General features: G+C 50.4%; 1 protein-coding gene across 1 annotated transcript; it reads left to right on the forward strand.

Moving 5' to 3' along the window:
- The first annotated feature begins 7,391 nt into the window (after positions 1–7,391).
- On the forward strand, positions 7,392–8,321 carry LOC134434759 (olfactory receptor 14C36-like). Its single transcript, XM_063183373.1, has one exon. The coding sequence runs from the start codon at positions 7,392–7,394 to the stop codon at positions 8,319–8,321; it is 930 nt and encodes a 309-aa protein (XP_063039443.1).
- Positions 8,322–12,142: the final 3,821 nt, after the last annotated feature.

Genomic DNA, 12,142 nt, shown 5'->3' on the forward strand with positions numbered 1-12,142 from the left:
TGGTGCATTCACCCATAGGTGAGGTCTCTGAATTTGCTCCAAAAGTGGATCCAGCTTTCATAGGCCCAAATGAGTGAGTCAAAGTGACTTGATGATAGTTTTAGCACATAAACTCCTGGATTTCATGGAATGTTTCCTGACCAGGAGGGCCCAGGGCTTGGCCAGAGCCCAGTCCCTGGCTTGGAGGGTTTCCCCTAAAATATCCTACAAGCCTCTATTCATGTCATGTGGGAAAATTTTTTAGAATGATACATTTCTTGCAGGTAACTACACAAGATTATGTGAAAGTCTCTGTTATAAGTTGGTAGTGGAAATGAGCCACCACTCGTTAAGTTCAATCAGCAGAGAATTGATAGAATTAGCAGAGCAAGCTGATAATAGGCAAATTACAGCTCTGGGTGAAGCCAAGGGCTTGCACCCACCTGGTAGCGCTAGGTGTAGCCAGGGAGTCACCGCTCTGCCAACCACCTAGGGCCGACCCAACAGTTTGCAGGGTTTTTATATGTCTATTTTTCCTGGAGATGCAATTCTTCCGGTGTAATCTGCATCTGCGCCGAGAGTTGCTAGGGGGTCTTTTTCTGCCTTCTGGTGGTCATTTGGAGGAGGGCTCCCATCCTCTTCTTCAAGGTTTTGATGACTCTGCAATAGCCTTTACCATATATAGCTGTGTAGCTGCATATAGTTACATATTGCATATCCAGCCTTTCAGCATATTAGCTTGTGACATATTGTGGTTTAAGCCTTATGACCTTCATTTTGCAACACCTTAGCCTATTATATTTATTTTGTGGGTTTTCTATTCTTGGCTTTCTTCTCTTCATAGACTTTAGAAACTTGATGAACCAACTTGAGACATTAACCCATTACACATTAACCCATTAAGGGTTAGTCCCACAAAAAATCTGCCCATACAGTCAAGTCTGGCTAGACTTGGCCTCTGGTGACTGCCTCTCATCTGCCCCTGCACCACTGGGGCTCATTTGTTTCCTTCTTATGGAGACCATTGTGACACTGTGGAGGATTGTGGAACCAATGGGCCATGGTGACACTGCAGCCCTTGTGGAACCTGTTACACTCTAGGAACTTGTGGAACCAAGAGGAACATTGTGACCCTGCAGGGTACCATGGATCCCAGGGGCCACTGTGACACTGTGGGGCCTTGTGGAACCAAGGACATCATTGTGGCTCTGTTGAGCCGCATGGTCCCAAGGGGCCAGTGTGAAGCAGCAGGGCTTTGTGAAACCAAGAGGCCATTGTTGCATTTCAGGGCCTTGTGGAGCCAAAGGACCGTTGTGATCCTGTAGGGCACCATGGATCCGTGGAAATCATTGTGGCATTGCACGGCCCCATGGAATCATGGAGAGTATTGTGACACTGTGGGGCCCCACAGAACCAAAGGAACATTGTGACCCTGCAGGGCCTCATAGAGGGAAGGGGTCATTGTGACACTATGGGAATTTGTGGAACCAAGAGAATCATTGTTGCACTACTGGGCCCCAATGGAACCAAGAGGCAATCGGACACTTCAGGGCTTCATGGAACCCAAAGACAATTAGGACACTGTGGGGCCTTATGAAACCATGGAGACCATTTAGATGCTTAAAGACTTGTGTAACCAAGGGGCCATTATGACATCTGAGGGCATCATGGAAGCAAGAGAACCATTGTGACACTGCAGGGCCCTGTGGAAGCAAGGGAACACCAAAGAGGTATGGTTGCGTTGGTCTCCCAGAGGTCACCTGACAGATATGGCTGACCTTGGAATGTGGAAGGCCGCTCCCATCTGCCTCTGAAACACTGGGGATCTGCACTTTCCTTCTTATGGAAAAGAACTGTCCATCTTTTTCATGTATCCATGGCCAAAATTTGGATTCCACCTCCAAATTTCTGTGTATCCAAGGATTGCTGCCAGACTAAAGCTGCCAGGATGGACAGATCTGGCTGGTCTTTAACTTCTGAGTGACAGAACTCACCTGTTTTCCAAACGCTGGAAAGGGCTCTGTGCTTTTCTTTGTATGGAAAAAAAATCCTTCTCCAGGCAAAAATTTCTGTAATTAGGATTCCGCATTCATAATTTTGGATATCCAAGCTGCTCCAAGCAAACCTGCCAGGACAGACAGGTCAGGCTTGCCTTAGCCTCTGGTAGTTGCTGTTCATCAGCTCCTGAAACACGGGCACTCCATGGTTTCCTTTCTATGAAGACCAATGTGGCCTTTGGTAGCCTTGTGAAAGGAAGGGGCCATTGTGACACTGCAGAGCACCATGGATCCAAGGGACTTTTGTGACACTGTGGGGCCTCATGGAACCAAGGACATCATTGTGGCTCTGTTGGGCCACATAGTCCCAAGAGACCAGAGCAAAGCAGCAGTGTGGGAGTTAGCCTAGGTGTAACTTACAGTCAGCCAAATTTTACCCCGGAAGAACTGGGTGTGAGTTTCAAATCCTAGGAGTCATTTGTTTAACTTAGGGTGAGCTTGAGAGGTCTCCCATAAGCCTTTAGTGTTGTTATGCTAAGTTGTACAAGTTCTCCTCCCCTAGTGGTTTATTGATTACTTTCTTCTTCTATATGGGTATTGTTCTAGTTTTCTAGCCCCAAGTGTATATATTGTAGCTTCCGCTTTGTCTCAGGTCTTGGGATCCTGCCCCTCATACTGTTCTCAACTCCTCCATGTTTATTGTTTTTCACCCTGTTATTAAAGTTCTTTTTGAGCAACTCCATTGAACCCGCACCTTTTCATTTTTCCCAACCTCGCCTTTAAGTCAGGGAACCAGAGGAGTTTATTGCAGCCACCCTCATTTGGTGCCTGAATAGGGACTATGACATTCACGGCTCCCTGTGTCAGTCATGTCAGTTGGGGTTAGCTGATAGATAGGCCAGTGCTCCCTGGGATTTTGGATTGTGCCAGGCCCGGTGGATTCATCATTGCTTCAAGGGACCTTGCCCAGGATCAGCAGGAACGATGACGGTTTCACCTGTATAGGATTGCAGGCAGGTTTGGGGAAATGCAAGACATTTACTGCCCATTTTGCCACTGTGTTTTTACAGTATGGACCCACATCCCATTATTGATTTGGGGTATTCTGGTGGCTCTTCCCCATAAAGCAGAGACAGAGAAAAATGGGCAGCCAGATGTCTAAAGTAGAAAGGAGCATATGTGGATGCTTTAATTCTCACTGATCATGGCCAAATATCTTCAAAGAACCAAATAAAACCAATCATGAGGTGGATCATTAAAAATTTTCCAGATGCCTCTGCTGGCAAAATCCATACCATTGAGTTTTGGGACTCAGTGGGAGCTAAACTGTACATCCTTTCGATCAAAAGGGACCACAGTGCACCACACATGCTACCCATCTTCCACACTATCCTTGAGACCCTTCACCAGCAAGCACTGTGTTGAAAACTCAATCCGTTGGTCACTCCTAACTCACTCAGGACCTCCCCTCAAACCTGCCTTTCTCAGACTTTCCATGATGGTCCAAGATGGCGATGGCCATGCTGTCTTGGAACATCATGCCCTGGAGACTCAAGACAGGAGCCCGAATGTGGCTTGGGAGCCCAACCATCCTCCTTCCATCTTGGCTCCTCCACTTCCTGCTACCACAACCTTCTCTTCCGCCCTGAACGAACCTCCAGACTCCACCCCCACAACTGCGGGTCATGCCCCCACTGTCAATCATGCTCTCCCCTCTAGACCATGCCTCCATTTAAGGAAGGAGACTGGCAAATAGCCTTGAAACTCCTCATTGCCCGGTATGTTATGAAAGAAGGGGGCATAATCCCAGGTATCAGCCATTGGTTTATGGGGAAATCAAGGATTGGTGTAGGGCAGCTAAAGATCATAGGAAGTACTTACCTTGTTTTAATGGCCTAATGAGGGCGATGTTTACAGCACGTCCTAACCCCCTATGATTTAAAATATATTATGACCATGTTTTTGTCACCTACAGAATACACCCTGTAGGAAGGAGGATGGAAGTGTTTACTAAATCAATTAATAGCAGACTATGCTAATAATGAGGCAAGGGTGGAATTGACAATCAGCCATCTAGCTGGAGAAGGACAACACAGCCTACCAGATGATTAAGCAGTAGGTATCCCCAGAGAAGTATTGGATGATATCAAAGAGATGCCTTTACAAGCTTTAATCCAGGTATCAGATGGTAGCACCCGAATTTTTTACTACCTTGGGTGGCTGCAGCTAAAGCTTTAGGACAGTTAGACCATCCTGGGTGCCTGTTCAGTAAGCAAACCAATGCTACCTCCCTCACATTGAGTGGCCTGCTCTCAGACATAGAAATCATCAGACATGCCACCTTGCAGAACAGTGATAGAGTTTTTACTCTGGGCACATGGGCATGGCTGTGTAGATTCTGAGGGCAAGTGTGGCATGAACCTCCCCAGCCACAGTGAGTCAATCCAGAAGAGCACTCAGGTACTGAAGGAAGAAAGCTTCAAGAAGCTTCATGTGGAAAACAAAGACTGGTTCAACAAACACTTCCAATCCTAGGGATTAAAGGGTTGAATGATGACTAGCTAAAACAGCATCTTAGTTGTTGTTGTAGTATTGTTAATTGTCCCATGGTTGTTTCAATGATCTTAGAAAGTCTTAGAAAATTCTTTCACTTCCATCTTTGTTGTAAAACAGAGAGGGGGAGATATGCAACACAGGACCCCTTGGAGGAGATAATTGGAAGCCAGAATGGAACAAAAATCTCTCAGAGACTCAGTGTGGGAAGGAAAATATTTAAAAGTACCTAAAAGTATTCTTAAATCCAAAAAGTACCTTAAAACCCTTGAGTATCTCAAGGCATTAATGAGTGCCACTGAGTGTCAGTACAAAGCTCTCAAGGGACTCATTAAAGCAGAGAACTGGGGCCATGATTGTACAAACCTCTACCAGAGTCTGTATCAAAAGGGAAACACAAAGTACTTAAAATAACTGAAGTACCTTGAAGCATTAATGAGCCATACGGAGTGTTTTTACTGACAAAGCATCTCCTTTGGGAGAGGGACTAATTACAACAGATAATTGGAGGCCATGACTGCACAAACCTCTCAGAGACTCAAAGGCAAAAGCCAAACCCAAAATTCTTTGAAAAACCTGCAGTCCTTGCAGGGAGCATGAAGGAGCCCCCAGGGCCATTCCTGAGCAAGGCTCCCCAGGGACTCCTTCCAGCAGATCCTTGAGGCCACTGAGATGTGGGCTAGGGGGGGATGCTGAGGGCAGGACAAGGGGCTGACAGTGCCCAGCCTGGCTGGGGCTGTGCCAGGAGGCCCCAGGGCCTCAGGACAAGGTGTCTCCTCACAGCCCTTGATGACACAGACCCTGCTGTGCCCCAGGGCACCAAGATTTGCCTTCTCTTTGTCCCCACCTGTCATCACTGCCTTCAGTTCTCTGCTCTGTCTGGGGCCTGGGGACACTTTCTCAGTCATGTCCCTCAGTGGGACCCATTAAAAGTCCAAGAAACTTTGGAGTTGGATTCTAGCTTGGAGTTCTGGAGAGCTTTCTTCAGCTCCCTCTCCGGGACTGATGTTCAGGGCCTGAGCACAAAGCCCCAGAGGCTCATTAAAGTCGTGGTGCTGTGTCTGTGCTGCTGAGCTGGGCTGGGCTCCTGGCACAGAGGCAGCTCTGGTAACCAAGCAGAGCTTCAAAAGCACATTTCTCTTGATGAGCAGCTCTTCTGCCAGCCCAGCAGGGCTGGGGCACTGCCTGCAGCCACCCCAGGCACAGCACAGAGGCACAGAGAGCTTCAATCAGTCAGGGCTGGGAAGGTGCTGAGAAGTGGCTGGGGCAGAATCACTGCCAGCCCTTGGCACAGCAACCTCTGGCTGCGGGACAATGCAGTTGCAGCTTCTGGAATGATCTCCCAAAGCTGGAACATCCCAATGCCTACAGACTCTGTGAGTACAACTCTGAGTATTTCTGGTTCAGGGGAGGTTAAATGCTCTTGAAGCTCTGACATGCTGAGGTGTTCTGATCAGTCATAGAATATTTCCAAGACAAGGATTTTTATACAAATGAAGAAATTGCATAAGATTTTATATTCAATTTCCTACTATTGGAGAATGGAAGACAAGGGGAAATAAATACAAAAGGTTGATTATGATTTATTAATTATGAATTTTGAGACAAGTGCCTAAGACATCTGAACTGTTCCTATTAGTGATCAATAGTTTCACAGGAGATCCCTAATGTGCTTTCAGACTCTCCACAGGCCATGGACAGCACCATCATCACGTTTGCTGGAGCCATCATGCTTAGTCTGAGCTGTCCTTTCTCCAAGCTGCAAACAGAACCTGCCCCCAGCCAGTGCCCTGCAAACAGGCAGGGTTCTGTAGGGTCAAGGAGAGTGCACAGAGATTTGGGGTCTGTGAGTGCTGGCAGGGAGAGATCAGGCACAGGGAAACACCTACAGGAGGAAAATCTCCAGGAAGGAGAGAGAAGATCAGACAGTGAGAGAAAACAAACCCCAGCAATGCTGGGGCAGGGAGAGTTTAGAAATGTCCATACGAGACCCTCTCTCTGAACAAGCCCCCTCCCTCCTGTGCCCCAGCCAAGCCTCTGCCCTCAGGGCCGGGGCTCCAAGGCGTGCAGCCCCTCCTGTGCAGGCAGAGCTGCAGCAGAGCCGTGGGGCAGCTCTGCAGCCCTGGGCCCAGTTCCCTCTGCAGAGCACAAGGCTGGGAGCAGCTGCCCGGCCCTGGGGGCTCTGGCAGGGGGCACAGCTGGCTCAGGGTGACGCTGTCCCCAGTGCCCGGCTCTGGGCAATGCTTTCAGGGCAGCCAGGGAAGGAGCTGCATCTCCCTCAATCCAGTGCCATCATAAGGACACTTGGAAAACTCTCTGAGATTTCAGTCCAAGCTGGGAGCTCCAATCCAGGGTACAAACACGTCCTAGAGCATCTCTGAGTTATAAGATTGATGGGGAAAGGCAGAGGTATTCTGACACTGAAATGCTGTTGCTTAAATGAGCAAAGTGAGTCTTTGGCTACAAAAGTGGACCTGGGCTGGGGTGGATCCATCATAATGCAGCAGCACCTGGCTGTAAGAGAAACATAGGAGTGTGAACATAGTTCATTTGTGAAAAATGAAAGCCCAGAAAAACTCCAAACAGAATGAAGTGACAGATCATCTTCCCTCAGTTGTCACTAATCATCTTGCCTCAGGGAACTCACTCTGTTCTACCAAAGTGCAGCAGAAATGCTGAGGGTTTGATATCCAAAAATAGCAGGACAGATATGGGGGCAGCTTAAAAAGAAAAGCACAGAACACTTAAACACAGAAGCGTGTCTGTGTGTGATACAGAAGCGGGTGATTTTCATTAGAGGTATCTCCTCTAACTCTTCCCTGTCCTTTCTCCATGAACAGGCCCCATTTTCAGTCCCAGCAAATGTCCAACAGCAGCTCCATCAGGCACTTCCTCCTGCTGGCATTGGCAGACACGCGGCAGCTGCAGCTCCTGCACTTCTGCCTCTTCCTGGGCATCTCCCTGGCTGCCCTCCTGGGCAACGGCCTCATCATCAGCGCCGTAGCCTGCAGCCACCACCTGCACATGCCCATGTTGTTCTTCCTGCTCAACCTGGCCCTCACTGACCTGGGCTCCATCTGCACCACTGTCCCCAAAGCCATGCACAATTGCCTCTGGGACACCAGGGACATCTACACAGGATGTGCTGCCCAAGTATTTTTTTTTGTTTTTTATGCTACAACGGAGTATTTCCTCCTGACCATCATGTGCTATGACCGCTACGTGTCCATCTGCAAACCCCTGCACTACGGGACCCTCCTGGGCAGCAGAGCTTGTGCCCACATGGCAGCAGCTGCTTGGGCCAGTGCCTTCCTCTATTCACTGCTGCACACAGCCAATACATTTTCCCTGCCCCTGTGCCAAGGCAATGCCCTGGGCCAGTTCTTCTGTGAAATTCCCCAGATCCTCAAGCTCTCCTGCCCCAAATCCTATATGAGGGAACTGGTGCTCATCACAGTTACTGTGTGTTTAGGTCTTGGATGTTTTGTGTTCATTGTTTTCTCCTACGTGCAGATCTTCAGGGCTGTGCTGACGATCCCGTCTGAGCAGGGACGGCACAAAGCCTGTTCCACATGCCTGCCTCACCTGGTTGTTGTTTCCCTCTTCCTCAGCACTGTCATCTTTGCCTACCTGAAGCCCCCCTCCATGTCCTCACCATCCCTGGATCTGTCCCTGTCAGTTCTGTACTCACTGGTGCCTCCAGCCCTGAACCCCCTCATCTACAGCCTGAGGAACCAGGAGCTCAAGGCTGCAGTGTGGAGACTAATGACTGGATGGTTTCAGGAGCACTAAACTGCGGGTCAATTTCTGCAAATGACATGTAATTAAAGTCATCTCTGATAGTTCTGCATGGTTTCATTTTGGAGGTCTGTTTTCTTTGTTTTACTTTTTAATATTTTCCAAAAAGAAATGTCAATGTCTGTGCAATTTCTCATTTGGTTTCTCTCCACCTTCCCTGTGCCCACAGACTGTGTCAATGAGGGGCTGCACTCTTGATGCCTTAAAAGGAATTAAAGCATCTCCCAGCAGAGTTTTCAACAGAGATGCCCTTTTGCTGCCTTCTCTGGAGCTGCAGCAGCAATGTCTGTGTGCAGAGCTGGGGGCAGATCAGTGCAGGCCCAGCAGCTGTGCCCAGCAGCAGCAGCAGCACTTGGTGTTGCCAGTGCTGCTGCCATGGCCCTGCCCCGCTGCCCTGGTGGCCCTGGTGTTGCTGTAGGGCCTGAGTGCTCTCGGGGCCAGGCACAGTCCTGGGGGTGGCAGTGCCGGGGTTGCAGCAGGGACAGGCCATGGGCACTGCTGGGGCAGCGCTGACGCCTCAGCCCAGGGCCTGGGGGCTCCAGGCTCCTTGCCCAGCCTCTCTCAGGAACACACCCAGGCCAATGCTCAGCACAGAAAAGCCCCGTGAGCAGCCCCAGGCTGGCCGTGGTCAGGCTGGGGGCAAACAGCATGGCTGGGGCTCTGCAAGGGCCCTGGGGCAGATGGGAAGGAGCAGCAGAGCAGGGGCTGATCCATCCCCAGTGTGCTGGACAGCCCAGGGCAGCGTCCCAGAGCGTCCTCATGGAGCTGCCAACAACATCCCCCCTCTGCAGCCCTGGCCTCTCCCCCAGCTCACACAGGTGCCCCATCCTTGCAGGCACAGACACGGCAGCACTGTCTCAGGAGCCCCTGTTTGCATTGCACGCAGCAGGCGGGAGCACCCCCATGCTGTTGGTGTGGGGACATGAACCTGAGGGAGCACAAATGTCATCAGCCCCTGGGGTCAGCAAGGGCTGGGGCACACCCAGGGAAACCACTCAGCTTTGTCCTGGCCTCTGCAGTCAGCCAGAAAGCTTGTTCCCATCAGCTGGGAGTTTCCTGTCCCCCTGCAGATGCTGTTGCTCAGAGCCAGGGCTGCCTGGTAGCCAGCCCCGAACTACCCTGAGCAGATCCTTGGCTTAACCTTTTTCTTTACACTTCGTGCTGCAAATTTCTTCCCATTGCCCAGCCCTGTTCCCTCCCCTGCAAACAGCCCATCCCTGTTTGCCCTTTCCTCTCCGGCTCCACTCCCCATTGCAGTTCCTGACTTGGCACCATGGGAACATCCCTTGGGGAGCAGGATCATCCTACAAGTGCTGCAGGAATTGTCTGCAGGCTCCTGCAGTGCCTGATGCTGCTCCCTTGCCAGAGGCACCCCAGGCCAGGGGGGCACATCTGGGCTGCTGTGTCTGGCTCTGGGGCTCCCTGTTCTGGGCAGTGAGGAGGAGCTGCAGAGGCTCTGCAGGACTGACAGGATGGGCTTTGGGGCTGGCAGGAGAAGCTGAGGGACCTGGGCTGCAGGAGCTTCTGAAGAGAAGGCCCAGGGCTCATCCTGTAACTGCTCCAAGGGTGGTTTTGGAGAATCCCAGAATCAGCAAGGTTGGAACAGGCCATGGAGATCATCAGGTCCAACCTGTGCCCTGACACCTTCTTGTGTCCCCTGAGCCTCCTCTTCTCCAGGATAAACAACCCCAGCTCCCTCTGCCACTCCTCACAGCTTTTGTGTTCCAGACCTCTCACCAGCCTTGTTGCCCTTCTCTGGACACGCTACAGCCCCTCCATGGCCTTCCTAAATTAGGGGGCCAAGAACTGGGCACAGCACTCGAGGTGTGGCCTCACCAGTGCCAAGTGCAGGGGAAGAATCCCTGCCCTGCTCCTGCTGGCCACACCATTCCTGATCCAGGCCAGGAGCCATTGGCTTTCTTGCCCACCTGGGCACACTGCTGGCTCATGTCCAGCCTGCTGTCCATCAGTCCCTGCAGGTCCCTTTCTGCCTGGCTGCTCTCCAGCCACTCTGTCCCCAGCCTGTAGCACTGCAGGGGTTATTGTGGGCAAAGTGCAGGACCCAGCACTTGGTCTTGCTCAACCTCACCTTGTTGGATTTGGGCCCTGGATCCAGCCTGTCCAGGGCCCTGTGCAGAGCCCTCCTACCCTCCAGCAGATCCACACTCACACCCAGTTTTGTGTCACTGCAAATTTGCTGATACTGGACTCAGTCCCCTCATGCAGATCATCAATGCAGATATTGAAATCCATGCTGGCTGGCTCTGATCCCTCGGCCATCCTGGGGGTGCCCTGTAATGGCACTCAAGGTGATCTGTTCCATAACCTTGCCAAGCACGCAGGTCAGGCTGACAGGCCTGGAGTTCCCCAGCTCCTCCTTCCAGCCCTGCTTGGCGATGGGCTCACATTTGCACCTCCAGTCCTGTGGCACCTCCCTGCTGAGCCACGACTGATGGTAAATGATGGAGAGCAGCTTGGGGAGCTCATCCACTGCTCCCTCATCCCCCTGGGATGGATCCCATCCAATCCCAGAGACACCTGTGAGTATCTGAGTGGCTCAGCAGGTCACCAACTGCTTCCTCCTGGATTACAGGGGTGTTCTGCTCCCTGTGCCCATCCACCAGCTCAGGAGAACACTTGTCCTGAGGAATACTTCACTTATTGTTGAAAATTGAGATACACAAGGTCTTAAGCATCTCAGCCTTTTCCTTCTCTTTAGTTACTGTATTCCCCTCTGCATCCAGTATTCAGTAAGGGTTCTCCTTATTCCTCCTTTTGCTATTAGTTTATTTATAAAAGCATCCCTTTACTACTTTTTGCAGAAGTGGCCAGGTGAAGCTCTAATTGAGCTTTCATCTTTCTACTTTTCTTTCTGCATGACCCAACAACCTCCTTAAACACTTCCTGAGTTGCCTGACCTGTTTTTTCCCTCAGTTCCCACAAAATGCTCATGATCAGCCAGGACAGTCATTTTCCTCTCTGGTTCAACTTTGGCACAGAGGGACAGGTTGCTCCTTCCCCCTTAAGATTACTTTCTTGAGGTGTGTCCACCCTTCCAGGACACCTTTGTTTTTAAGGACTGTTTCCCTTTAAAAATCAGTACCTAATTCAATACTGTCCGAATCTGCATCCCAAACAGGCCAAGGTCTGCCCTGAATAATTCCAGTGATGAAGTTTTGTTGCTGCCCCTCCTTCTTTCACAGAATATTGGAAACTCCAGTATTTTATGGTCACTGTGCCCCAGGCAGCCTCCGATCACCACATCTGCCCCATGCCCTTCTCTGTTTGTGACCAGCAGCAGACAGAGCTTTCCTTGGCAGTGGGATTGTTACCAAAAATTTGGCAAAATAATAAAACTCCATAAACCAAATGTAGCATTAAGAAGCAGTATTCTTTTTTTTGGCTGGATGCACGGGGGACAGCTCCTCCCAAACCTGTGCATGCTGAGTGCTGGAAGGTTTCTTTTTATATTCTGTATTTTGCACACGTATTCATTGATTGTCCTGGACTAAACACATATATGATAATCATTTCCCTTGAATCATTACCATATTTCCCCTCCCCTTTACCCATGAATTCTCCTGTCCTTGAGGTCTCTCTGGTGGTCCCTGGTGCTCGTGGACGCCAGTGTTCCAGTGGGCCTGGCTGAGCTGGCAGGACACTGACTGAGGCTGGTGAATTTCAGTTCCCCTTCTCACACAATGGGCATTGTGTGGTTTCTATAGGCCTGGGGTTTTGGAGAACCGGCATCGTGTGTGCTCACCTGGTGTAGACAATTTATCATCTGGTAACATGAGGTCACAGAATGGGCTGTG

The sequence above is a fragment of the Melospiza melodia genome, unplaced genomic scaffold (assembly GCF_035770615.1).
Source record: "Melospiza melodia melodia isolate bMelMel2 unplaced genomic scaffold, bMelMel2.pri scaffold_47, whole genome shotgun sequence".
Classification (NCBI taxonomy): domain Eukaryota; kingdom Metazoa; phylum Chordata; class Aves; order Passeriformes; family Passerellidae; genus Melospiza; species Melospiza melodia.

What these genes read in the sequence shown, in the direction of transcription:
- LOC134434759 (XM_063183373.1), top strand. Translation starts at nt 7,392, where the DNA reads ATGTCCAACAGCAGCTCCATCAGGCACTTCCTCCTGCTGGCATTGGCA.